At 37.9% G+C, this 27,532-nt stretch overlaps 1 protein-coding gene across 1 annotated transcript; it reads right to left on the bottom strand.

Moving 5' to 3' along the window:
• Nucleotides 1–14,464: 14,464 nt before the first annotated feature.
• Nucleotides 14,465–18,185, bottom strand: LOC130717073 (low affinity inorganic phosphate transporter 1-like). The gene is made up of 2 exons (XM_057567180.1): nt 17,892–18,185; nt 14,465–16,351 (listed from the first exon to the last, which is right to left on the bottom strand). Exon 2 carries the CDS (start codon nt 16,297–16,299, stop codon nt 14,683–14,685), a length of 1,617 nt encoding a protein of 538 aa, XP_057423163.1. The 5' UTR covers nt 16,300–16,351; nt 17,892–18,185; the 3' UTR covers nt 14,465–14,682.
• Between the last annotated feature and the right edge of the window lie 9,347 nt (nt 18,186–27,532).

Below are 27,532 nucleotides of genomic sequence, written 5' to 3'. Positions count from 1 at the left end.
AGTGCTTCTAACAAGCGAATAGTAAACTCAGATGTTTAAGAACAGTGAAGAAATAATGCTAAGAGAATGGTTCGTATATGTTGAATATTTTCAGCACGGTTTCTTCGCCTCTTTCTTCTTCCTTCAGCCTTTATATACTCCAAGGCTTGTGATGTAGCCGTTGCTAGGGTTTTATCCGTTGGAGTGGCAATTCTGTAATATCAGACTGCTAGGCTGTACAAGGTAGGTGGCGGACAGACTGAGACTTGTACGACGTTGTACTGTGATAGCGACCTGTCCTTTCACCAGTTGACTTGAGATGAAGGAGCTTCAGATGAACGTTGATGAAGCTTCTGATCATCGTCAGATTGAAGCTTGGATTCTTCTGACCATGCAACTTCTGCTACTGAACGAGTTCCTCAGAACTTCTGATCGTCAGAGCTAGAATAGCTTGGGCCTTCAGAACCAACTTCTTGTAAATCTTCAGAACTTGAGTCTTCTGCTTCTGGACCGTTCCACTGGAACATCTGGTCTTCAGAACTTCTGACTTGAGTTCTTCAGATCTTCTTGAGAGCTTCCATCTTCAGAGCTTCTGAAGTATTTGCCACTGTTCAGAACGAACATGGTAGGTTAATGAGCTCTCTTTTTAGTAGCCCTTGGTTCTTCTTCTTCTGAACGAATAGGCTTGGGTCAGATTCAGAACCTGTTTGTCACAACTTAAAAAGACAAACGTTAGGGTACCACAATTGTTCATCATCACAAACCTTAATTGTAATCATCAAAACATAGAGATGCAACCACTGATCAAACCTTGATCTTACAATCTCCCCCTTTTTGATGATGACAAAACAAGTATTTTGATGAACAATTTTTACACAATAAACTGAATACACAGGAAAGGAAGGATCAGAGATTAAACTTATCCTTGTGTAACGGTTTGCAATGCTCTTTCTGAATCTGAGTTAACACCGGATTCTGAGCAAGGGTCTCCCCCTGACTCCCCCTGAATCTATGACTTGATGAATTTGTGAAGAATCTAGATTCGGAGTCTGGTTATGTGATCAGAATTTACGCTTGAATGGATGTATACTCATCAGAAGTGATGGTTCAGAACTTAGCGTATATCACATAATAACATAGAGTTGTCTAGATATAATTGGAATAAGGCGTCAGAAGCAAGATTAGTTCAAAATGTATTCCTTATCTGAGACGCTTGACAATATCTATGTGCTATAAGTATTGATACTTGTTCTCCTCTACTGGTTTTATGTAATATAAAAATTTATCAAAAACCAATTTACGTACTCCCCCTTTTTGTCATAATCAAAAAGAGTGAAAAACGCAAACAACAATAACAATAACAGAGAAGTGATGCAAATAAGATAGGTTATTATTATTGAATGGAGAAGAAGTACAAGGGATCGAGAGGAAGGAAGAAGACTAAGCCTAGACAAACAGGAAATCTCGAGAATTCTTCATGGAGAGAAGTTGAAGGTGGAGAGGACGAATGTCCTTATCAATTGAGGCTAACTGAGTAGCCAGGTCCTCCTTGAGGGCAACATTCTCCTGGACAGCCTCTTGATCCGCTTCATGGTGATCTTCCTCGTATTCCAGAAGCATGCAAATGCCTTGGAGCTGAGCTTCGATGTCCTCCTGGCGATTGGTCAGGCAGAGAAGATCATTCATAACTTCTTGAAGGTTCTGAAGACAATGAGTCTGATGAGAAGTGAGCCAACAGGTCAGAAGATGCTCAATCTTCTCAAGAGCTTGAGAGATCTGAGAGGAAGAGAGATTAACACTCCATGGAAAGACTTGGTCAAATACCAAAGTCTTGAGTTCAGAAATTAAGTCGACAGAAGTTATTCTTGAACAAGGAGGAATGAAACAGAGAGATGAGGAAGTGAATTGCGTTGTGATGGAGAAGAAGGATTGCGGAGATTATAAGGAGAAAAGGTAACAGAAAATCATGCATAAAACTTATCAAATCATAAAGACATGTGAGTTACTAAATGGACGGTGCATTGAATCAGATAAGAATAATTAAGCATAGTCAGCATAAAATAAATGCAGTCATAACAATTAAATGTATGCATGATAGAGATGATGGATTCAAGGCTTGGAGGTGGAAGGAAGATTGTCCATAAGATACTTCATGATGGCGTCCATTTTGCTTGAGGACTCTGCAATCTGCTTGCTTTGCTCAGTCTAAACTTGTCCTTGTTTCTCAACCATCTGAAACAATCTCTGCTGATCATTCTGAATTCTGTCAATTCGAGCAGCAAGAACTTCAACTTCTGGAGCTTGATCAGATGTAGGAACTTCTGGAGCCTGAACATGAAGAGCATCTTCAGCCTCTGATGACATTGTAATGTCAACTTGAATTGGCCCTTGCTGCTGAACTTCATCAGCACCTGCATCTTCCAGAATGACTATACCATCAGTGCTTTCTTCTTCTTCCTCTGCTGAGAGCATCACAGCATCTTCTGAGGTACATTCGGAGACAACACATGGTCTTTCAGCCATTGCTTTTCTCAAAGATTCACAAACCTTGTGTAGCACTCTCTGCCTCTGCTCATAGGCCCTTTCGGATGCATCATGAACTCTTAGTCTTTTCTCCCTGCTAAGTTGCTTCTGAAGTTCATGACCTTTACCTTCTGACCATTTCTCAAATGCAGACCATAGACTATCAACAAGGGAAGCATCAAACTGATCATCAGTTAACTGATACATCCAGTTCACCCTTCTGATTGCTTCTGCAGAAAACTCCTGAATGAGTTGAGGAAGACTCTGAGGGAGGAAGGAGGTGGCCAGGGTCAGAACAGGCTGAGGAGTTCTGGCAGCATTGGAGCTCGAAGCATTTGATTCTTCCATGTGCTCAGAAGGAATGGAATCAATCTCATGACCCTTCTCGACGCCTAAGTGATCTGATTCATCCATATGCTCAGCTTCAGAGATAGTATCTGGCCTTTGCCTTGAGGTGACAGTCTTCTTAGGTGAAGTGAAACTCAGATCCTGTGAGTTGACTGCTGAGTAGTTAGACAAGGATACATAGGAGGTCTCAACAGCGTCTGGAATCCGATCTTCAAAATTGGAAGCAATTTGTTGAAGGGGCTTCACATTGAAAGGCGGCTCAAGGATCTGGACATCATCATCTTCCTTCTCTTTCTCAGCAGGGATCTCACCAGTTTGGGTTATGAGAAAGGTGTGTGGAGTGGATGCAGGCTTGGGAGAGAATTGTTGAACTAAGGTTTTTAGAGTTGCCTCACTTTGAATAATGCCTTGAATGAAGGAATTGAAGGGAGGTATTGGTTCAGTTGAAATGGATGTGGTTGAAGTGTAAATTGGAGTGGAAGGGATGGCTGTGGTAGCTGTTTGGATGGATGAAGTAGGAGTTTGAGGTGCAGCTTGTGTTTGAGGTTGTGTTTCAGGTTGAGTGGGTGCTGTTTGGGTTAAGGTAGGCATGGAAGTAGATATAGGCAGGGGTTGTTCAGGTATAACTACTAAAGCAGAATCGGAATTAATGCTTTCAGTAATTACCTTACTGGGGCTTCTGATGGGTGAGGTTCTGGTGAGACTTGCAACCCTTGCTGGATCAGAAGTGCGTTTAGATCTTCTTTCTCTCTGTACTTCTGAATTTGGTTCAGATGCTTGTTCTGCAACTGTCTTTTTCTGTTGAAGGGGACCTTTCAGAGGCAGCTTTCTTCTTCTTACCAAGTGGACCTCATCAGAATCTGTGGATTCTTCAGCATCTGAAGAGTCTCTTATACCCTGAATCACATTCTGGATGATCTCATGGTCATCCTGCTCATCTTCCTCTTCCTCAAGAATAATTTTGCGTCTCTTAGCCAGAGGCCTGTCTTCATCTTCAGTCTCCTCACTTAAGGAATCTTCCCATGTGTCTTCTGAGCTTTCAGAATCAGACATTTGTTGTTGTTGAGTTGAGGTTCTCTTCAGAGACCTTTCAGAAGATGGTTCCCTGATGATCACATTCTTGGAAGTAGCCTTCTTCTTTGCAGGTTCCTCTATCAGAATTCCTTTGCCCTTAGGATCTGAGGGCTTGCTGCTTGTTGCTCTCCTGGATTTCCTGGTAGCCAGATTAGGAGGACTTTCAGGAAGAGTGTTAACAAATTCTGTAAGGGTGATAGGATCTCCTTGTCTTCTGAGCATCCTTACATATTCCAGAATGCATGTTGGATTGTCCTTCTTGGACCAAATGGGGAAGTCATCAATGGGGTAATTCCTCCGACGAACTTCATCAGAAGTGTCTTCTTTGGGAGCAACTTTGATCTTCTCAATGATCTGCATTTTCTTCAACTTTGTGCCATTTAGGGTATCACCAACTGTCGTGGCCAGATCTTCGTGAAGTTCAAGATCTGATAGAGTCTTAACAAGCTTGTTTTGGACGAAGATGTCTGACAGTAGCCTTCCATACGGAAAGTAGGAGATGAATCTCTTGTTCTCAGAACCAGTTGTGGTCCTTGATTTCTCAACACACTCCTTCAGATAATTGAAAAGAAGGAATGGCAGACATATAAGCTCACCAGTTGAAATGTAGTACATGATTACCTTCTGAGTTGCATTCAGGTAATCAGTTCCTCCAGTTCTAGGGTGAATGCAGTGCATGAAGATCTTTTGCCAAATCTTCATCTCAGACTTCAAGTCCTTAAAGTTGTACTTGGTTTTCTCGTAAGACCAGTTATCATAGAGCGCCTTGTTGACAACGGTCCTCATTCCAGCAACATTTGCTTCAACATTCTTGATCCTTTTTCCCTCCTGGAACTTCATACCCATCAGCTTTGCAATAGATTCTTCAGAGATCACAATTTTCTTGCCCAGTACATGGGAGACGACGTAGTAGTCATTGCAAACTGCATTCTTCCAGAACTCGACAACCAATTTGTGATAGATTGGACCAACGAGCCTGTTGAAGTACCCAGACCATCCTTGCAACTCGACTTGGTTCCTGATATCAAACCCATGTTGAGCAAGATTATCAAAATCAACTCTTGCTTCGCAGCACACATTCAGTTCTTCCACTTTCTTTGCACAGGTGACTACATTTGGTGCATTCAGAATCTTCTGAGCTTCCTCGAATCTTTGCTTCTCCTGATCTTTGGCAGTTTGTGTGGTAGAAGCAGAAACATTCGCCTTAGGTTTCCTCGATTTGCCCATGATTTTCAGAGGATGAGGTTTTAGGGTTCAGAGAGAAAGGGGAAATGTTGGAGGGAGAAGTATGAATGAATGCAATGCACACGGGTAGTTTCAAAACTGTAAGTGTAAGTGAGTGGGAGATCGTGTGTGACAGTGCATATAGTGGGTTTAATGGTAACCGTTGACAGTTTTTCTAAGAAATTAAAGGCAAAATCAACGGTTATAAAGTATATAGTCTGAAAATAGTATAGTAGAGGAGAGTAGACATCATCATTATAGCAGATATACCACGCGACACAAGGAACTATGTCACAAATGAAGTGACACGTGTATTGTTGTCTACCACAGAAGTTTAACCAGTGGGTTAAGTGCTTCTGATCGAGTAACTTCTGAAAGAGGTAACATCTGATGACTTCAGAGGTACCATGGTCAGAAGTTCTGAAGAAAACCTTACTCTGGACAAAAATCCATGTTCAGGTTTTCAAGAATAAATAAAAACCTATCTTCTGCTAAGGGCTTAGTGAAAATATCTGCCCACTGATGGTCAGTATCAACATACTCTAGTGATAGAGTGCCCTTCTGAACATGATCACGAATATAATGATATTTTACCTCTATATGCTTTGCTCTTGAGTGTAGAATGGGGTTCTTGCTGAGTGAGATAGCAGCTGTGTTGTCACAATAAATAGGAATCTTCTTCAGAGACAACCCATAATCTTCTAGATGATTCTTCATCCATATGGTTTGTGTACAACATGTGGCAGCTGAGACATATTCTGCTTCAGCAGTTGATAGAGCAATTGTGTTCTGTCTTTTGCTTGACCACGTGACAAGATTAGATCCAAGGAAATGACAGCTTCCAGAAGTGCTTTTCCTTTCCACTCTATCTCCAGCAAAGTCAGCATCACAAAAACCTGAAAGTGTATACTCTGATGTTTTTCTATACATCAAGCCAAGGTTAGTGGTTCCTTTCAGATATTTGAGGATCCTCTTAACAGCAGTTAAGTGAGTCTCTCTAGGATCTGATTGGAATCTAGCACAGAGATGCACACTAAACAATATATCAGGTCTAGATGCAGTTAAGTAAAGAAGAGAGTCTATCATTCCACGATAGAGCTTCTGACAAACCTTAGAGGAAACTTCCTCTTTCTCAAGAATGCATGTTGGATGCATGTTGCAGTCACTCATGTTGAACTTCTTCAGAAGTTCCAAGGTGTATTTCTTCTGATGGATATAGGTGACTCCTGGTCTTTGATCTATTTGAATTCCCAGGAAGTATTTAAGTTCTCCCATCATGCTCATTTCAAATTCAGCCTGCATTAACTTAGAAAATTCCTTGCACAAGGAGGGATTAGCAGAACCAAAAATGATATCATCAACATAAATCTGAACTATAAGAATGTCATTCTTATAGGTTCTGCAGAAGAGAGTATTGTCACCTTTACCCCTTACAAACTCATTCTGTAGAAGAAAGGAGTTGAGCCTTTCGTACCACGCTCTGGGAGCTTGTTTCATTCCATAGAGTGACTTCTTAAGCTTGTAGACATGCTCTGGGTGTTTGTCATCTTCAAATCCAGGAGGTTGCTTGACATACACTTCTTCTGAAATGTAGCCATTGAGGAAGGCACTCTTGACGTCCATCTGGTGAAGAATGATGTTGTGATTTACTGAGAAGGAAATCAGTAGCCTTATAGCTTCAAGCCTTGCTACTGGAGCAAAGGTCTCAGTGTAATCAATTCCCTCTTGTTGACTGTAGTCTTGAGCCACCAGTCTTGCCTTGTTTCTTGTTACTTCTCCTCTTTCATTTAGGTTGTTTCTGAACACCCACTTGGTTCCTATGACATGGAAACCTTTAGGTTTAGGCATTAAGGTCCATACATCGTTCTTGGTGAACTGATCTAGCTCTTCCTGCATTGCTTGAATCCAGCCTTTGTCTTCAAGAGCTTCATCAACTGATTTTGGCTCAATGAGAGACACAAATCCCTTCAGACTCAGAAGAGTCTCTTCTGAAGGTTTGAGCATAGACCTGGTTCTGACGGGAGCATCTTTGTTGCCAATGATCAGTTCTTCTGGATGAGAAGCAACTATTCTTTTCTTCTTCTGAAGTTGATCAGAAGTTGTTGGAACATCTTCAGATGCTTCTGCCTCTGAAGCAACATCCTCTGGGCTTTTCATTTGTTGATTTGCTTCTGAACAATCAATGCTTAAATCTGCAAATATTTTAAACAGCTTTGACTTTTCTGAGCCAAGCTTATCATCAAATCTAATTTGAATAGATTCCTCAACAGTTTGATGAATAATATTATAAATTCTAAAACCTTTAGATCTTTCAGAATAACCAAGAAAATAACATTTTAAAGCTTTAGAATCGAATTTACCCAAATGCTCCTTGGTGTTGAGCATGTAGCAGCAGGTTCCAAAAGGATGGAAGTAAGAAATATCCGGTTGCCTTCCTTTGCATAGTTCATAAGGAGTTTTCTCCAGAATTGGTCTAATGGATATTCTGTTCTGGATGTAGCATGCAGTGTTGATTGCTTCTGCCCAGAAGTGCTTGGCCATACTTGATTCTTGCATCATGGTGCGAGCCATCTCCTGAAGAGTTCTATTCTTTCTTTCAACTACTCCATTTTATTGAGGAGTGCGAGGACAAGAGAAGTTGTGAGAGGTTCCTTGAGAGTTGAATAAATCTTCAAAAGCTTTGTTCTCAAATTCTCCACCATGGTCACTTCTGACAGTGATCACGGAAGATTGAAACTCCTTCTGAACTTGGGTAATGAAGTTGGTAAACACAGTATGTGTTTCATCTTTGTGCCTTAGGAACTTTACCCATGTCCACCTGCTATAATCATCTACAATGACTAACCCATACTTCTTTCCTCCAATGGATTCAGTTTTCACTGGTCCAAAGAGATCAATGTGAAGTAGCTCAAGGGGCCTTGTTGTAGATACTACATTCTTTGCTTTAAAAGGCTTCTTGGTGAATTTTCCCTTCTGACAAGCTTCACACAGAGCCTCTGATGAGTACTTCAGATGAGGCAATCCTCTGACGAGATTTAGCTTGCTAAGTTGAGAGATTTTTCTGAGACTTGCATGTCCTAGACGTCTGTGCCAGATCCATTGCTCTTCATTAACTGACATGAGACACTTGACCTTCTGAGATAGCAGTTCAGAGGATCTGATTTTGTAAATATCATTTTTCCTCTTCCCAGAGAACAAAACAGATCCATCTGTTTGACTAACAGCTTTGCATCCAGTTTGATTGAAGATCACATCGTAACCTTTGTCAGCAATTTGGCTTATGGAGAGCAAGTTGTGAAATAATCCTTCCACCAGAAGTACATCATTGATAACTGGAGTTTTTCCATCTCCTATGGAACCTTTTCCAATAATTTTTCCCTTCTGGTTTCCTCCAAAGCCAACGTCTCCTCCTGACTTAAGCGGTGTCAGTTCTTGGAATATAGACCTTGTGCCTGTCATGTGTCGCGAGCATCCAATGTCCAGGTACCATGACAGGTGTCTTAACTGAGCTGTATAAGATGTCTGCAACAAGAATAATTTTTGTTTTAGGTACCCATATCTTGGGTCCTTTCTTGTTAGTTTTCCCATAAGTTCTTGGAACTTTGGGTGCAACAGGAGGATAATGCATAGGAACCTGAGTATAGTATCTAGACATGTCAAGTTTGAACTTTCCCTTTGGTTTCACCATCTTTGGTTTAACCTTCTCTGGAATGACCGTGCCAGCGGGAACGAAATGCTTATGCAATGGTTCGCGTTTGGGCTCAGATGACTTATCTTCCATGGATTGAAAGTAGCCAAGGCCATTGTTCCCATTTCTGCTCATGCCATAGATCATTGAAGCCATAAGACTTCTGTCTATGCCCTTTGCAAGGAACTTTTGAAACGCTTTCTCATATTTTGTCTCATACTTAACATCAGATGATGCAAGTTGATCTTCTAGCACATCATTTTTAGCACGAAGAACAGCATTGTCATTAACAAGAATATAGTTTTCATCCATGAGTTCAGAGACTGACTTCTCATGAACTTCTATAGAACTGGTTTTAGCAGCATATTTCTTTTTGAGTTCTTTATGCTTATTTAGCAGAATATCATGTTTCTTCATTATTTCAGATAAGGCAGTTCTTAGCTCAGATAGAGAAAAGTTAGAGAATACCTCATCATCATCCTCAGAGTCTGAATCATCTTCTGAAGCTCCAGCACCTTTGCTAGTGGTAGCCATTAGAGCCTCCACAACTTCATCTTCTTCTAACTCAGCTTCATCAGAATCAGTTGCATCAAAGGTTATGAGAGCTTTCTTCTTGAAGACTTTTCTTGGTCTCTTATCCTTCTTGAGCTTGGGACAGTCACTCTTGTAGTGCCCAGATTCCTTGCACTCGAAGCAAGTGACTTCCTTTCCAAATGACTTCTTCTGACCAGATGAAGATTCATATCTTCCTGAACTTTTCTTTGGTCCTTTGCCCTTGATATTTCTGTTCTTCCAGAGTTTGCTTAACCTCTTTGTGAAAATAGACAGCTCTTCATCATCAGACGCATCTGATAGCTCTTCAGATGAATTTTCCTCTTCTGCCTGATAGGCTTTTGCTTTGTCAGACTTGACTTAAGAGCAATAGACTTGTCTTTCTTCTGAGGCTTGTCTCCTTTGAGTTCAATCTCATGGCTTCTGAGATGACTCACGAGCTCTTCTAACTTCAGAGAGTTCAAATTTCTGGAGAGTTTCAGTGCAGTGACAAAAGCTCTCCACTCCTTAGGCAAACTTCTGATAATCTTCTTGACATGATCACCAGTAGAGTAGCCCTTGTTTATCACTCTGATTCCAGCAATCAGAGTTTGAAATCTTGAGTACATCTCCTCAACGGTTTCACCAGATTCCATCTTAAACTGCTCATATTGTTGTATGAGAGCAAGAGCCTTGGTTTCCTTGACCTCTTCATTTCCTTCATGCGTCATGACCAAGGAGTCAAAGATGGATTTAGTAGTTTCTTTGTCAGAGATCTTCTCATACTCAATATATGATATTGAGCTGAATAGCATGGACTTCGCCTTGTGATGATCCTTGAAACGCTTCTTCTGAGCGTCAGTCATGTCAGAACGAGGGATCTTCACACCTGAAGCATCTACTGAATCAGTATAGCCTTCAATGACCATATCCCAGAGATCTGGGTCAGTACCAAGGAAATAACATTCTATTCTATCTTTCCAGTACTCAAACTTTTCACCATCAAAGATTGGTGCTCTGAGTTGATTGTTGTTGTTGTTGTTGTCAGCGGAAGTATTGGCTTGGGCCATTGTTTGTTTTTCACACAAGGTTCTGGATCACTGAACACTGTTAGGTGTTAAAATCAGAACCGGAGCTCTGATGCCAATTGAAGGTGCGAAAAACACTAGAAAGTGGGGGTTTGAATAGAGTTTTTGTATCTCGGGTAAACTTTTGGCCTTTTTCAAAACTCAAAGATAAAAACTAAGTGCTGAATGATAGGAAGTAAAGCACACGAGTATTTTTTCCTGGTTCACTTGAGATAAAAGCTCAAGCTAATCCAGTCCACCTGTGAAGGTGATTTCTTCCTTCTTCTGATGAAGGCAATCCACTAAAATCAATGAGTGTTACAACTGCACTTTACAACCTGCTAAGTGACTAACAGTACACTGATTTTCTCACTAGTATCCTCTTAAGAAGCTGATCTACCGATCCTCTTAAGACTAGCTAAATACTGAATCAGCCTTGATTCAGTCCTCTCAAGATCCGACCAACCTTGGTCTCTTGATGAACTTTACAATATGATGTAAAAGGTTTCGGGTTTACAATGAGTGCTTCTAACAAGCGAATAGTAAACTCAGATGTTTAAGAACAGTGAAGAAATAATGCTAAGAGAATGGTTCGTATATGTTGAATATTTTCAGCACGGTTTCTTCGCCTCTTTCTTCTTCCTTCAGCCTTTATATACTCCAAGGCTTGTGATGTAGCCGTTGCTAGGGTTTTATCCGTTGGAGTGGCAATTCTGTAATATCAGACTGCTAGGCTGTACAAGGTAGGTGGCGGACAGACTGAGACTTGTACGACGTTGTACTGTGATAGCGACCTGTCCTTTCACCAGTTGACTTGAGATGAAGGAGCTTCAGATGAACGTTGATGAAGCTTCTGATCATCGTCAGATTGAAGCTTGGATTCTTCTGACCATGCAACTTCTGCTACTGAACGAGTTCCTCAGAACTTCTGATCGTCAGAGCTAGAATAGCTTGGGCCTTCAGAACCAACTTCTTGTAAATCTTCAGAACTTGAGTCTTCTGCTTCTGGACCGTTCCACCGGAACATCTGGTCTTCAGAACTTCTGACTTGAGTTCTTCAGATCTTCTTGAGAGCTTCCATCTTCAGAGCTTCTGAAGTATTTGCCACTGTTCAGAACGAACATGGTAGGTTAATGAGCTCTCTTTTTAGTAGCCCTTGGTTCTTCTTCTTCTGAACGAATAGGCTTGGGTCAGATTCAGAACCTGTTTGTCACAACTTAAAAAGATAAACGTTAGGGTACCACAATTGTTCATCATCACAAACCTTAATTGTAATCATCAAAACATAGAGATGCAACCACTGATCAAACCTTGATCTTACAGATATTTCCTTAATACTACGTGTTGTTTGTATTATGTGTCTTATAAAAAAATTATTTTCTTACTACTATATGTATTATTTTCCCCCACGACTTATTTATATGCATGTGGGTATGTATATTGCCCCCACGACTCAAACTTTCTGGATCCGTCACTGTCAACCATAGTACAAGGACAAGTGTGGGTCAGATGAGTTCAAAAAAAAAAGTGTGGGTCAGATGATTCATAGGAGTATCTAGGTGGTTCTTTGTTGGTGTGTGTTTGAATTAGCGTAGTAGCAGAATTAGATTCGGTCAAAATTGGATGTGGTAAACTTGAATTTAAGTCATGATGTGATTTATGTTTGGATACATTTATCAGGAATCGATTTCCGTAGTAGAATTTCGTTTGAATAACTTCGGTTAGAATTAATTTTGATTATGTAATGATCAAAATGAGTATGAATATTTTAATCATTATATAAGGCTAGCACCATTTTCTTAACCTTATATTTGTGTGAATAATTTATAATTTAAATTCACAAAATTAATTATTACATATATGAATGATATTTAAATTGATTTCATTAAATTAATAAATGTGGCACAATTTTTGTGGAGAAAAAAATAATAATAAATGTGCTACAATGCTAATATGCCAATCCTAGTGGCAACTTGTCAATGCAACTCACTCGCAAGTCTAAGCCAAGTTGTCAATCCTATTGGCTACTTCTAACCCAAGTTGCCAATACTTGTCAATACTAGTCACTACTTATACTTCAGGTGGTGCAAGGAAGATAAAGGGTTTTGGGTATAGATGGAACATGGCAGTGGGCGAACTCCTTGGAAGAATAGATTCACCTAGACGAAGAAACTACCCAAGATTCACGAAAATGTGAGTTTCAAAACTTGAATCCATTCTCAAAATGGTTCCCAAACATGTGCAAGTAGAAGACGACCCGTGTTTGGGGGTTGGGACGTGATTTTTGCGAGGTTGGGACGTAGAACCAAACATACCCTTAATGAATTATTTAAACTTTATCTAACTTTGTTTCTAAGTGTTGTGTAATAGACTAGTTTGTGAATGCTGACTTATTGACGTTGGTAGTATTATGTGGTCACACGAGCTTGTGATGATTTGATGATGATTGTAGGCAGGATATTGATTTTGAATTCTAATGTTTTATTATTTCTAAACAATTTGGTAATTATGGTTATTAAAGGTTTAAACAAATTCTTTTCCAATGTAGCGAAAATAAGGTTTAAACAAATAATCAAATCTGTCACTAACATGGTTTCAAACATTTTGAATTCGTCACTAATTCAATAGCTAATGTGGTAGCCATAGTCGTTGCTAAATGGGTCTCTGAAATCGGTCGCTTATTCCGACTCTAAAAGCAATCGCTAATTCCGCCACTAAATTTGGTCACTATACTCGGCCACTAATTTCATCAGTACTGCAGTTGCTAAATTGATCGCCTAATTCAGTAGCTAATTTGGTCTCTGATAACGGCAATCAAAGTTTTAGCTGCTGATATAATTCAGTAGCTAAATCGGTCGTCATCTACTCTAACAACATGTTTTCCCATTTAGAGATCAATTAATGAGTTTCTACTGTACTATTTTTTTTTGTGATATAACATTATTGGAAAAATTTAGCATGATTTTTCTTAACACTCTAATAGTTTATTCTAGACTCTTATATGTGCGGCGGTTTCAATTGAGTTCTATGACTGCAGACAAAATATATGCCTATCGTCTTGTCTCCATCTACATCTTGTTATATAGCAGAAACTAGCATGCATAGTGGAGTTTATTTGGAATTTGCTTTGCCCATCTCATTTGGTTGTGTCCTAGCGTCATCACATTTTTTCAAACATTGTGACCACATGCAAACCATTTCATCCAAGGAAAATGACCCAAGAACAGTGGCGTATAAATCTAATGAAGCTTGTGAACTAAACCAACCCATGGTATGGAGAATCTTTCCTTTTCCATGTTTTGGGGATAAATTACATGAATACAGTTGTCCCCTTCATATTAAAAAATCAGAATCAAATTTTCTATATTAAACTTATGTCTCAAGGTTAATTTATAAATTTTTTAATTTGGTAATATAAAATATCAAAAATTCATTAAAATAACTATTTTCATAGATATTTATCGTTGCTATTACAACAAGGGAAAGTCAAAGTCTTCTCCAATCAATACACTGAGAATCAAAGCGATGACTTTTTGACCATTTGTAACAAAACCTATCTCATGTAACCAACTTTCAGCATGTCATATTCGAAACTACTTGTCTAAGACTTTAAGGTCTTAATACCACTAATTGACAGGCTCGCAAATTGTGAACTATTTTTATCAAAGACTTATAAACAGGTTTGATTGCAATGTAAGCTATTTAGATAATTTATTTGTTATTTTATAGCTATAGTAAACTTTGAGATTCTCAATTTACTCTTAGATCTAACTGAAATATCAGAATGCCGGTTAATAGTACCTCCTCTGCCATGAACATTCATCCACACCACCGTGCACTCACTTCGTCACGCACCATTACGCTCGCTCAAAAAACCTTCCGGCTCAAATTTGGGAAGTTCGGTTTCAAAAGAATTTTCTTTTTATCATAAGCATGTTCAATTGATCGAATGATCTAAAGTTAGGATATAAAAACTTCAGTGAGGAATCTATAAAAACGGGAATCAAGCCAAAAACTTCTCTCTGATACATTTGACTACAGATAAATTATTTATTGCCAAACTTGATAAAGAACAACAATGGAATACAAAACACTATGTAACTGATTACAAGTTATAGACTTATAACACTGTAAAACAAATATCTACATTATTATGCATCTTGCTGTAGGAAAACTGAAAGTAAATTTTCACATAACAAAAACAATCATAACTTGGAATTTTAATTACTATGTTGCACAAGACTTTGATTAAACTGGAACTGTCCTAGACCCTGCAGCCTCAATAGCCTCAACGCCATCTTCTTCTGTCTCCCCACTCAACTCTTCCAGTGACTTCCCCTTTGATTCCGGCACCAAAAAGGTGAATACCATCCCCAAGAAATTGATCACACCAAGCATAATGAGAGAGTTCCTCACCCCAATACCAGTTGGGTAACCTGGATCAGTCTTAGCAGGATCTTTACTCTGAGAAGCATACAAGAACCCAAATGCACCTACTATTGCTCCTGCTTTTCCTGCAGCAGCTGAGATTCCATGACAAGTGGACCTCAGCCTTGCAGGGAAAATCTCGGCCGGCACCACAAATGTGGTGGCGTTTGGACCGAAATTCGCGAAGAAGAACGTGAGGGCGTACATGGCGACGAACCCAAATCGGTTATCTTTCTTAGTCCAGTGATCATAAGGTAAGGCCAGAGCAAACATGAAGACCGTCATGAAGAAGAATCCCATCAATTGGATCGCGAAACGGCCCATGTAATCGATAAAGGCCACGGTAAACCAGTAACCGGGAACTGTACTGCATAGTGCTATAAGTGTTTGTGCTCTTGCAATCTTGTAAACCTCATGGATTGCATTCATTTCTTTTGCTGGAGGGATCCATCCGATCGCGCTGAAAATGTCCTTTTGGAAGAGGTTCTGGCTGTAGAAGGCAATGTCCAACAAGAACCAAGTAGTTGTGGTTCCTAGCAAGTGCATCCCGTGGCGCGAGGCGAATTGCTTGCTGAACAAGCCAAATTGTTGGTTTTCACTCTCAAGAATTTTCTCCACCTTTTCCTCTTCGGCTTCAAGTTCAACTTGCAGCACCTTGGACATGTCTGAGGCAGCTTGTTTCGCATTCTTGGCAACCAAGGCTGTGTAACGAGCTGTCTCAGGCATTTTCATACGCCAGTAGTAGGTCAGGGCCGCTGGGAGCGCACCAAACATGAGAATGATACGCCAAACATAGTCAAAAGCCGGCAACACCATTGATGCTGCCGGGTCTTCTTGATAACTAGGAACATTGTATTTGTGGTCAAACGAGGCCGAGACGATCAAAGCCACTATTCCACCACCCAAGATTCCGAACCCTTGCATAGCAAACACCGCAGCAATGAACGCGCCTCGCGTCTTTTTGTTCGCGTATTCGGACATGATTGTGGCCGAAAGAGGGTAGTCGCCACCAATCCCGAAACCAAGCCAGAACCTGAAGAAACAAAGCGTGGCCATGACGCTTTTTGGGCTATTACCAAAGGAGAGCCCTGAAGCAATGGAGCTCACTACCATGATCATGAGAGTTAAGCCATAAACCCTTTTCCTTCCCATCTTGTCACCGAGCCAACCGAAGAAAAGCTGGCCGGCTAAGGTACCGCAAAGCGCGACACCAGTCACAGCGGCTTGCACATTAGCTGGAAGAACACCAGGCCTTGATTTGGTTATGTCAGTGTAGTATATCCTCCCCAGTAACTTGGTGACAAGGGAAATGCAAAAGAGATCATATGCATCAGTGAAAAATCCCATTCCAGCAATCACAATTGCAGTGAAGTGGTACCATTGTGTCTTGGCCACATCAAGTGCATTAAGCACTCCTATTGTTCCCTCTCTCGCCATCACTAACTCTGCTATCTAAATTGCCTCAAATCAGTTATTACAAGTTTCCTTCCTGCACAAGAAAAAAAAAATCAGATAAATATCTCTGCATGCTAACTAGAAATTGAAATATTCAGTTCCTAAACTGTGATTCATTATGTGATCCACCTATGGAATTTCGACATATCAATTAAAGACTACCATATAAGTTTGTAATTGCCTCAGGAAATTGAGACACAATTTGAGGACAGAACTTCTTAATCAGCTAACTAGACCTATAGACAAGCAATTCCATTTTTTCAATCCCTTTATTTCTATTCTTTCTTTTGAAAGAAAAAAATTGGCCACAAAAGAACTGGTATATTTAATAACAAACAAGGAATTATATAAACGAGTTGCACACATGCTTACCAATTATGAAGACATTTTTTTTTATAAACTAAGCATAGTGGGTGGACTTTGTGAGAAGTTAACGTTTGAAAACAGAATGCAGTTGATGTTGATCTTTTAGTCAGGCTGACGCAATGGATTGATGAAAAACTCTTCCTTTGGTATCAACTACTATATTCAATTATTCATATTTCATAGTCAAAAGATGCACAAAGTTGAAAATTCTGAACTAATAATTATTGTCTCCATGTAAGAACGAATTTGACTCATGCTAACAAAGACATGCACTATCATAACAATTCAATGAAACTTGAAACTGGAAATAATCCCCTGAAGTCAGATTTTTATATGATCTTATCAAAAAAAATATTTGTATTCAATTATTTATCTCCCTCCAATCATATTAGTTATATGTGAAATCCTACCAAAATTTCAAAAAGTTTTTGAAAGAGAAAAACCAGAAATTAGGATTAATTCCCTCTTCTCATAGAATTTCAACCATTTTCCCCAAAATATTTTGAGCTTTTGAACATATGAGTCAACTTCTGTAACATTAGAAAAAGACAAGAAGGGAGGAAAAATTGAAACTAGTTGCCCCCAGGTCATGAGTATCAGAATTCAGAAGCAGTAGGAAACTGAGAAAAACTATACTTGGTATAGACAGGGGAAGCATAGGCACTGGAAAATGTTTTTTTATCCTAAAATGTTGAAATATGAAATAAATAAAGCACCATTAAACCAAGTCAAAATTAGCCACAGCCAGAAAATTTGTGCCTTTTCTGAGGAAATCCATTATGGGCTTCAAAAATAAAACCAATTTTGTTTTTTCTTTTGTATGGGAAGAATGGAATTGGCAAAATGGATAAGAGACCTAATCCTAAAGGACCTTTTTTTTGTTTGTTTCCTTGTTACAATTTTGCAAAAAGTGTGGGACTAGACTCATGGAAAATCCAGAGACAAGAAATTAGGTGCTGTAGTGGGTGATGATGTTAACTAGGCAGAAGAAGATTCATGAAATTGGAATCCTCAAATCACATAGGTCTAAAGAGATCCCAGATTCTCTGTAGTGGAGAAGTTATCATTACCATACTATAATATAATCCTTAAAGTTAGTGCTTAAAAAGTGGGCTCCCACTAAGGAAGCTAGCTTTTTCAAGTTCCTTGGCTTCTATGTTTCACCAAAAGGCTACAACTTCTCATAATGGAAAAAAAGAAACTCTCACCTGCTCACTGGCTCTTCTAGAGAGAGAAAGGGAGAAGTTGCCAGCACCCTGTCAGGACCATGGAGGAGAGAGAAGCTGAAGGTTGTGCTGGGAATGAAGTGGTACAGGTTGAGGGTGAGCACCTATATATAAAAAGAAAGTGTAGTGTGTTATGACTTATGAGGTTCATACCGAGAACAGCACAAAAATCCAGAATCAACGCGGGATTCTGTGGTATATGCTCATGCTTCAGGCTTTATCCCCTTTTCAGGTCAACGCCTTCACAAATTGCTTACTTCCTCTGGTTTCTCACCTTTCTACTTACTTGATTTCAATTGAAACAAAAAAGTGTGACCTACTATGTATTATTAACTTTCAGTATATGTATCGTATGTATAAATGAAAATGTATGCATTTGATATACACTACAAAAAAAACATGATTTAGTGGGGGTTATTTAGCGGGGGTTTTAACAACCCCCGCAGATTACATTAATTTTCATTAGTTAGGGGAGGTTTTAATAACCCCCGCAAAAACTTACGTTATTAACTCTCCCAATTTTCACTCTCTGAACTCTCATCTCACTCTCACTCTCACTCTGACTCGTTTCTCATTCTCACTCTCACGATTGCAACCTGATTCGTTAACCATGGAAGCTCCTGAATCCTTTCCACCGATTTGATCTCTCGATTTCCACCGATTGCAACCTGATTTGATCTCTCAATTTCCACCGATTTCAACCTGATTCACTCTCGATTTCTTCTGATTCGACTCTCAATTTCACTCTCCTGATTCCACTCTCGATTAAACCCTAAAATCTACTCTCGGTTCTCTTTATGATTCCTCAATCTCCAGTGTTTCACGAGTAAACGCTCAATCTCTGCTTCACTTGCATTTTCCTGGTAAGAACTCAACTCCACTTCCGTATGAGTTTCAATTTTGCTTCTGATTTTGAGTTTTGTTTCTCTTTGGAATCACAAATTAGGCAGAAATTCTCTGGAGCTGGAACCTAGACATTGTTAGGAGCTTAGGAGTTGGAAGGTAAGTCGATTTCGTTTGCTTAACTTGAATATCTATGGCTGGATTGGTATGATATGATCGAGTAAAACTGTGGAAGTGAATACAGGTTTTCCAGTTTCAATTGGCTTTTGGGAGTGTTGACTTGTTTCATACGATTGATAACTTGGATCAATCCCAATTTTTCAATGAAATACTCAAGTTGAATCTGAATGGGGAACCCCTTTTAGCTACTAAAATTCCTATATTAGAAACAAAGCGAATAGTATAAAATCATTTATTCTGTTTGATATCAGCATCTAGCATTGACATCAGCTGCATATTCTGTTATAGAAGAACGTTGCACACTAGTATTTATATTTACTTTTCCAAGTCTTGTGTTGGTGATGTTTGTAGCCAGTATAAATGGGATTATCCCTTATAGCTGCATATCTCTATTTTATATTTCTAGACATTGATAGGAGCTTAGGAGCTGGAAGGTAAGTCGATTTCGTTAGCTTAACTTGAATATCTATGGCTGGATTGGTATGATATGATCGAGTAAAACTGTGGAAGTGAATACAGGTTTTCCAGTTTCAATTGGCTTTTGGGAGTGTTGACTTGTTTCATACGATTGATAACTTGGATCAATCCCAATTTTTCAATGAAATACTCAAGTTGAATCTGAATGGGGAACCCCTTTTAGCTACTAAAATTCCTATATTAGAAACAAAGCGAATAGTATAAAATCATTTATTCTGTTTGATATCAGCATCTAGCATTGACATCAGCTGCATATTCTGTTATAGAAGAACGTTGCACACTAGTATTTATATTTACTTTTCCAAGTCTTGTGTTGGTGATGTTTGTAGCCAGTATAAATGGGATTATCCCTTATAGCTGCATATCTCTATTTTATATTTCTATAAACAGTGATGGTATTATGTTTTGCTTGCTCCCCATAAGAGCTTGTTCTTGTTGATGTTTAATGGCTTGTTTTCTCCTTTTAACTGTGTTTTAGGCAGGAATAAGTTTCAAGGCAATCTCTATTGCACTACAAGAACACATTTTCCTTATCATTTCAATATTTTATGAAGCATAATTTTTTTTATACTGTTATTGGGAACTGATTGGTACTGTCATTTTGAGCTATTAATCATTTTGTTGCTTGATAGGTTTTTGCTTTGTTTATGCAGTCATGCCAAGGTTCAAGCGTTTCCACAACCCACAAAAATCAGCGTCTGGATTATCAATTGAAGCTTCTTCACAATCAGCTCCTGAAGTCTCTCAAAAAGCCCCACCATCGAAGAACCCCGTGAGTACACCATCTTGGAATGTTGAAGCAATAGGTATGTGTCATATTTTCTTAAGCAATATGGATTGGTTTTGATATTTGAACGAGTGAAAATAGTAACTGACAAAGTTGAAACTGAAATAAAGAAAGAAGGCCTAAGGCCTAGGATGCTGCAGAGAAAACTGTGTGTCCATAATCATAGCATAATTTATAAATAAATAAATAAGATCATGACACTTTAGAAGATGGACTTTTGAAGTGGTTTTAGTGTAATTTCTCTAGAAAAATGAGATAGATGCTTTGAGAAGTTTAGATTTTTGGTGTGTTGTTCATCTTATGTCCATCTTAGGAAACAGTCACTTGCCCCTTCTTCTATAGTCTCTGCTAATTTTAGCTCAATTTGTAGGATTTGTCAGTTACTAGAGTGGTTCTCCAACTAAATTTACATTTTAAGCTTACTTTCTTTTCCTTCCTTTTTTACCTGTTATAGAAGATGTGTACCGACCTATGCTGTAAGCAATAGCATATACCTTGAGAATGAAAGAAATTAAGACCAGTAGTGCATCCAATAAACACATGCTTCTTATCCAGGAGTTAAGGTTCTTTACTTAACTCTGTTTTATCTTTCAGAGACTCAAACAGGGAAATTGATGGATGTAAATTTTCTCTCTTTGTTTCTACTTTCTACGGTTGTTACTTATCTGAAAGGTTTCTAGAAAGTTTCTTGCTATAATCCAAACTCCAAAGAAAACCGAGCGGAACTTAATAGTCTATATTTTACAGTTTGGAATATTCATCTTGACAGAGTAATAGGAAATTTGTAACCTTTGAGTTCCTGTAATCTGAACTTTCTTTTAGCATGACTCAGGAACTTCATATTGTGACCTGATAATTGGCTTCAAAGATTGTTTTTTACATTCTAGCTGTAGGCTTTCTTGGATTGAAAGTTGTGTATGGGTTATTTTGGATTGTAAGTTGTCTATGGGTTTGTTTCTTTAATTGAAGTGTTTTGTTATTTTGGATTATGAGGTTAAAAATGTTCCTAGAATATATTATAGGCTGTAAATAATCTCTTGCATTTAAGGGAGGTTTAAAACTCTCGTTAAAAAAGCTTGCGGATAAGGGAGGTTTAAAACCCCCACTAAAAACCGCCGCTAAATTCATATACAGGTACCAGGGTTTGCTGAAAAACGTCGCTAATGATTTGTGGGGAGTGTAACTTCGGGATTTTTCAAAACCCCCGCTAAGTAACTCGCGGGGGTTGAAAACCCCCACTAAATGCAAAAAAAAACCCCACTAAATAACATTTTTTAGTGATATAAAACATTTATATTTTTGGCCATATAATATGTAAGAGAATTTGCACGCTTAGGGATGGCAACGGGAATGATCGGGCACGGGTTTTACAATTACCAAACTCAAACCTAAATCCCATAACCCAAACACAAATCCAAACCCAAACTCTTATGAGCGATAAAATGAAATTCATGCTCAAACCCATTGGGTTTCGGATTTACCTGAATCTAAATCCATTACTTACGTGAAATAGAAACCCGTCCTAGAACCCGATTCAGAACCTACTTTCATAAAAAAAAATGAGAAATTCATAGAAAGAAAAAAATAAATAATATTCATCATCCTCATTCATCACCAAAGTGAGACAAGAATAGGTTAGAGTTTGCTTTCTCAAACATACAAAAGTACAATTAATCATCAAATACTAAGAACAAAGTTTATAAATATATAATTATGTTTCGGGTATCTTTGGGTTCGGTTTTGGGCGGGTACGGGCACAGATTTAACTAATACCAAACTCAAACTCATAAACTACTACAGGCAAAACCTAAACTCAAACCCAAATCCAATTAACTCGAATTTTGTCTGTCAAATCGGATCGGGTTCGAGCGGCTACCCATGGGTTTGGGCAAAATTGTCATCACTAAGAATCTTGTATATATGGTCCTTAAAATATTATCTTTCCCATTTAATTCCCCACTTTTTTAGAAAAAAATGTGTGTGCATCGTCAGCGTAAACTTTAGGTATACAGTTATCCAATTGGATTCCGCGACTAAAATTTAAAACAAAAGTTATTCTTCCTCCTACTTGACATGTTATGATTGTAAAACTATTTACACTAACCGTGCATATCAATTAAACTCTTTTTTAACGAGTCACTCCAAAAAAATACTGATCACATATAATTTTTATACTAGTGTTTTATTATTATTTTGATAAAATGATCTTTGTTATTTAAACTTAATTTATTTAATGAAAACAAATTCAAGTTAAACTTGGCCCAATCAACTACTTGCACTCAGTGCTCCTTTCCCGTAGAAGTCTCTCTCCATTGCCTACGAGATTGTCCTCACTCTTGGGAGATTCAGCTCATAATGAGTGCTCTTAATTGAGCAAATTTTCAGCTTCTGAATGTGTCCTCTTGGATTACTAGCCTTGCTAATGGTCCGGTGAGTCTTAAGTTTATTTTCGGCTAGTGGGTGCTTTGATCGTTGGAAACGCATGGTGGAAGATTTATCACGAGCAATTCTTGCGAGTATTTTCTTCTCCTATTACGTAGCTTGATGGTTCCTTCATGAGGAATTGTGACCCCTTTCTGTTGGCGTTGTTAAGCTTAATACAAATGGTAGTTATAGGGAGTTTGACAATTGCATGAGTTGGGGTGGTCTTGTCAGCAGTGGTGGAACTTGATCAGAATATTTGAGGGAGCTAAAATATTATGTTAATATATGAATTCATTTTTTTAGTAGCAATACGAGTAAATGGTCATTTTTTATTCTTTTTGAGCTTGTATAATTAATAGTATAAAAGTTATTATCAAGATTAATGATAAGTTAAAAGATATAAATGAAGTCCAATTTAAAATCTGGTCAAAAGTGGAGCCAATTGGATAGTTGGTAAAATATAAAACAATGTGAAAATAACACCTTAAAAACAGGTGCAAAGAGGAATCAATCCCCAGACCTGGTGAAAAAATAGCAAGGCACTAGCCACTGGGACACGAGAAATGATTATTATAAATGCGTACTATGAAATATCTATTATATTTCTTTCGACACAAAAAAGTCCCAACAATTCATAATATAGGAATTTTCCAAAAGCATGAGGGAGCCAGGGCTCCTCCCTGTCCTCTCCAAGGTCTGCCACTGCTTGTCAGGGATGAGCATAACACTTGGATTTGTAGCTTTTAGGCGTTTGAGGTTGTGAGGAGCTCGTTTATTTCAGAGGCTAATGTGTTGTGTGAATGTCTCTCTCTTATTTGGAACCGCGGTTATTAGAATGTTATTTGTGAGTTAGCTGGATAATGTATAGTTGCTTTCTTCCTTTGAGGATCCAAAGAGCTTGAATTTTCTTTCGGTGCTTAATTTCTTTAACCAATTACGTGGTAAGAGTTGGACTACTAGTCTTCAATTGATTCTCATAGATAGCAATGTCCCGAAAAAATTCTTAGCTAGATTGGGAGGTCACAGGACTACCCAAAGATCCATTTCGTTGATGTTTTCCAGCCTGGTTTGTAGACTCTTCTCTTGAAAGATGTAGTTTTCTTTTGTCTATTTTCTGAATTATACAAAAACTTGATTTTATGATGCAATTATAATATTGGAAGGGGCATAAATACATTTGAGATATGAAGTTTAATGATTTTATCAGCCTTACCATAGGTATTCTCCAGAAGACGATAACTCGTTTCTATAAACAAGACTTGTGATATTGCTTAAAGAGAATTTAGATATGAATCACTTGAATTAACAATAGATTGGTAAACTATCGGTTGGTAAACTTTTTTAGTGATTCATAGTAAACGCCCGTCATCATACATTACTTCTTTGAAAAGAAAAAAAATAATAATTTGAATTGTATTTTGAATAAAAATCTTTCATTTCACACTAATGTGGATGTTTCCGACTCGAACATGATTGCCTCTGAAGAAGAACATCTGTCTTGATCAAAGAAAAAAAATTATATATTTTCTAAAATAGTTTAATTTTAATCTTTATACGAAAAGACTTTATTCACTTATTAAAATTTCATTTTTTAAGGGAACATATTCTGAGTTTAATTAAAAAAAATTACGCAATCCTGCAACTAAAAATTAAAAATTTATTAATTTATCATGTTAATTGAATTTAAGTTTAAAAGTGATAAATTGAAAACATAAAAAAATGTGATTGGATGCACGTATAATTTTTGTTTCAAAAGCGAATATATATCTATTATATATATATATATATATATATATATATATATAATTAAGGACCATGGATTGATAAACACCCCTCTTAACATGGGAACAATGTAAATATATTAATTAAATCCAAATATTCATTAGTTATTTTAAAAAAAAATATTGTATCAATAAATAAATGTGACTGGTTAAGTGTTTGGTTCCGTGTTCTCTTCTGAATCGAGTATGGAGCACCAAACGTGGATCTCAAGCGAAAATTGATGTTTGAGTGCTCTATTTTAGAAATTCATACTAGCCCCAAACGTGATATTCGTGAAGCAGTTATGGGTCGCTTCTTCGTAGAGAGAATCGGTTCTCTCCAGCTCGGAGTGTTGCCGAAAACCTGATTCCATTTATGCCCCTTATTTTCTTGCACATTGGCTAAAAATTAATTATTTTTTTAACTTAGGCAAGTTAAAAGTTTTTTTTAGAGCAAAAAAGATTAATTCAAAATCAAGGAGAAGTACAATTCCCCATTTGGAAAAAATAAAAAAGGAAAACGCAAAACCAACCCAAATATCAGCGAAAACCCAACAAAGAGAAAACAAAACAAGTTCAAGCTACTTAAAATTCTAAACCACCCCAAGCACCCACAAGAGCCCCAAAACCAAAGCAAAAGCCAAGAGAGTGAGAGACCAGCACCAAACACTTACAAGCCAACATGTCAATTCTCTTTATATTTATTTTCAATGTTAACGAAATTTATTTTAACTTAGCAATAACAACATAAATAATAAAATAACATATTTCTTAAATAAATATTTTTATATTTAAAAAATAATATTATTATAAATTATATAATATATATATAAAATAATTTTAAGTTGATGAGGGGTGAAAAGAGAACATAAAAATTGGTATCCTATCAGGTGGAGTTCTAACACAAACTCCCATCAGAATAACTAATACTCTCTATTTCAATATAAGTGTCCACTTAGAGCAAAAATATTTGTTTCATAATAACTGTCCAATTAGAATCGATTGCATTAATTGATATTTTTCCATATAATACCCCTATGAGACAAAATAAATGAGGAGAGATAGAAATACACCTTAAGGGAAAAACTAGGAAAACAAATAATATATTTTTAAAAGTTAACAATATTTATTGCACTTCTTAATATGTGTGCATCTTCTTTAAGTGGACACTTATTCTGAAAAGAAGGAGTACACATAATGGATAAGATATAATAAGAGGAAAGATTGTGTTATGTGTAACATCTCGATTTCTGGGTGCCACTTAGTAACTCAAAATTGAAATAAAGCGAAAAAACAGGTATTTTTTTCGTTTTTCTTTTTTAAAACAAAAGACTTTCCAAGATAAAGCTGGTGACAGTCTCCTCCTTCGGCTCAACGGGCCTAGAAGAAGATGCAGTGTCTGAATTGTCAACGACGACATGAGAACTCGGTCTAGATGATGCTCCATCAACAGCCTCATCCTCAGAAGAATCCTCATCGTCAGATGACAGCGGTTGTGGTGCTCATGTACCAGGTCCATAGTGCACCATAGGCGGCAGGTTAAAGCTCACCGAGTAGCGTCGCAACACTCCTTTAGTCAAGTTCCCATGCTCATCTATCATGTCGTCCATAACTCTCCCCATATAGATCGCCCGGTGACTGGCGGGGTCAGTCACCCATGCGACGGGGCTCGTCCTATCCAGCATCTAATAGAGAAAACAATATATTACACCATGATATGATTACTGTAATGTTATATTATGATCATGGAGCTTAGATTCATATTCATTCAACTAGAGACCAACTATTTGCAACTTTTTCAATCGTGCGATGTCGTTCTAAAGGATCTTCCTATTTAGATTTGCTCATTTCAGATTGTACGTAGATCTATTTCTATGTCTTTGTATTTCGTTGATCTCCTTTTTGCTCATAGAAGCGCGAATTGTGTAACTGATTATCTAGCTAAAAATGCTTCCACCTTTGACTATTCAGTTGGGACTTCAGTGGAAGAGGCTCTCCCATATATACTGCCTTCTTCTAAACCCTTTTCACAACTATCAATGAGACAAGTGAAGGCATATTAGATCAGTAATTACAAAGGAAGCCCTGACCGCTCTTAGCCATTTGACTGTTGCAGAACCTAAAGGTTTAATTCTGCTAGCTCTTTATTTATCAGGTACGCAATCCATTTCATTCTATTTGGTGTTCTATAATCATATATGATTATGATTATTAATGAGACAAGTGAAGGCATATTAGATCAGTAATTACAAAGGAAGCCCTGACCGCTCTTAGCCATTTGACTGTTGCAGAACCTAAAGGTTTAATTCTGCTAGCTCTTTATTTATCAGGTACGCAATCCATTTCATTCTATTTGGTGTTCTATAATCATATATGATTTCAATTTATACTTACATGTGCTATAATTTAATACGTATTTCTTTTCAGAAAACATTATAGACCATGTGTGTTTACCCACATGCCTTAATACTATTAATTTGACATACCATACACTGTTTTGGTTTTCAAATGAAAAAAATTATGAATGTAGAATAGAACTCTGTTTCTTAAGCCACATTCGTTAGCGCGCTGTAATTATGGAACTTGAGGAAGCCGCAACCTGATTGCTTGTTCACATTGGCATCTAATTAAAACAGATATTTTGAGGAAGGGTGATTGTTTGAGTGCGGACAGACATAACGGCTCCACGAATATCAAAAACCATTGGTTTGCTAAGCTGGCACTCTTATACGAAGTCAACTTGGCCACTCGATCTTATCTGTTCACGTTCCATAATTCAACCCTCTTTAAAATATCCAACCTTCATCAAGGCTCAACATCCTGCGGGTGAGTGTGTACTTCTACATGGGATCATTATTTCTTTGGGTATCCAAAGCGGTAATACTCAGTAATATAATACTTGTTAGTTGTTAGATACTCATGTTGAAGCCGTCTCCGATGGTTAGCTCAAGTGGTAAGAGTTAGGGAACATGAGGGTGGGAAGGGGAAGGTCCAGGGTTCGAAACCTGGAAGAGAACTTTAAAGAGAATTTATAACTTACAAACAACTAACCACTAACATTTGCCTATAAAAAAAAAAAAAACTCATGTGTTGAAGCCAACATGATTGAGGTAAGGAGTTGACGCTTTTGCTGACGGAGTTCTTCAAGCCTA

Source organism: Lotus japonicus, chromosome 5 (assembly GCF_012489685.1).
Source record: "Lotus japonicus ecotype B-129 chromosome 5, LjGifu_v1.2".
In the NCBI taxonomy this organism is placed as follows: domain Eukaryota; kingdom Viridiplantae; phylum Streptophyta; class Magnoliopsida; order Fabales; family Fabaceae; genus Lotus; species Lotus japonicus.
Note: the sequence above shows the minus strand (reverse complement) of the source record. Positions and strands in the feature narration are given on the sequence as shown.

Excerpts from the sequence above, each read along its gene's own strand:
- LOC130717073 (XM_057567180.1), bottom strand. The coding sequence starts at position 16,299 with ATGGCGAGAGAGGGAACAATAGGAGTGCTTAATGCACTTGATGTGGCC.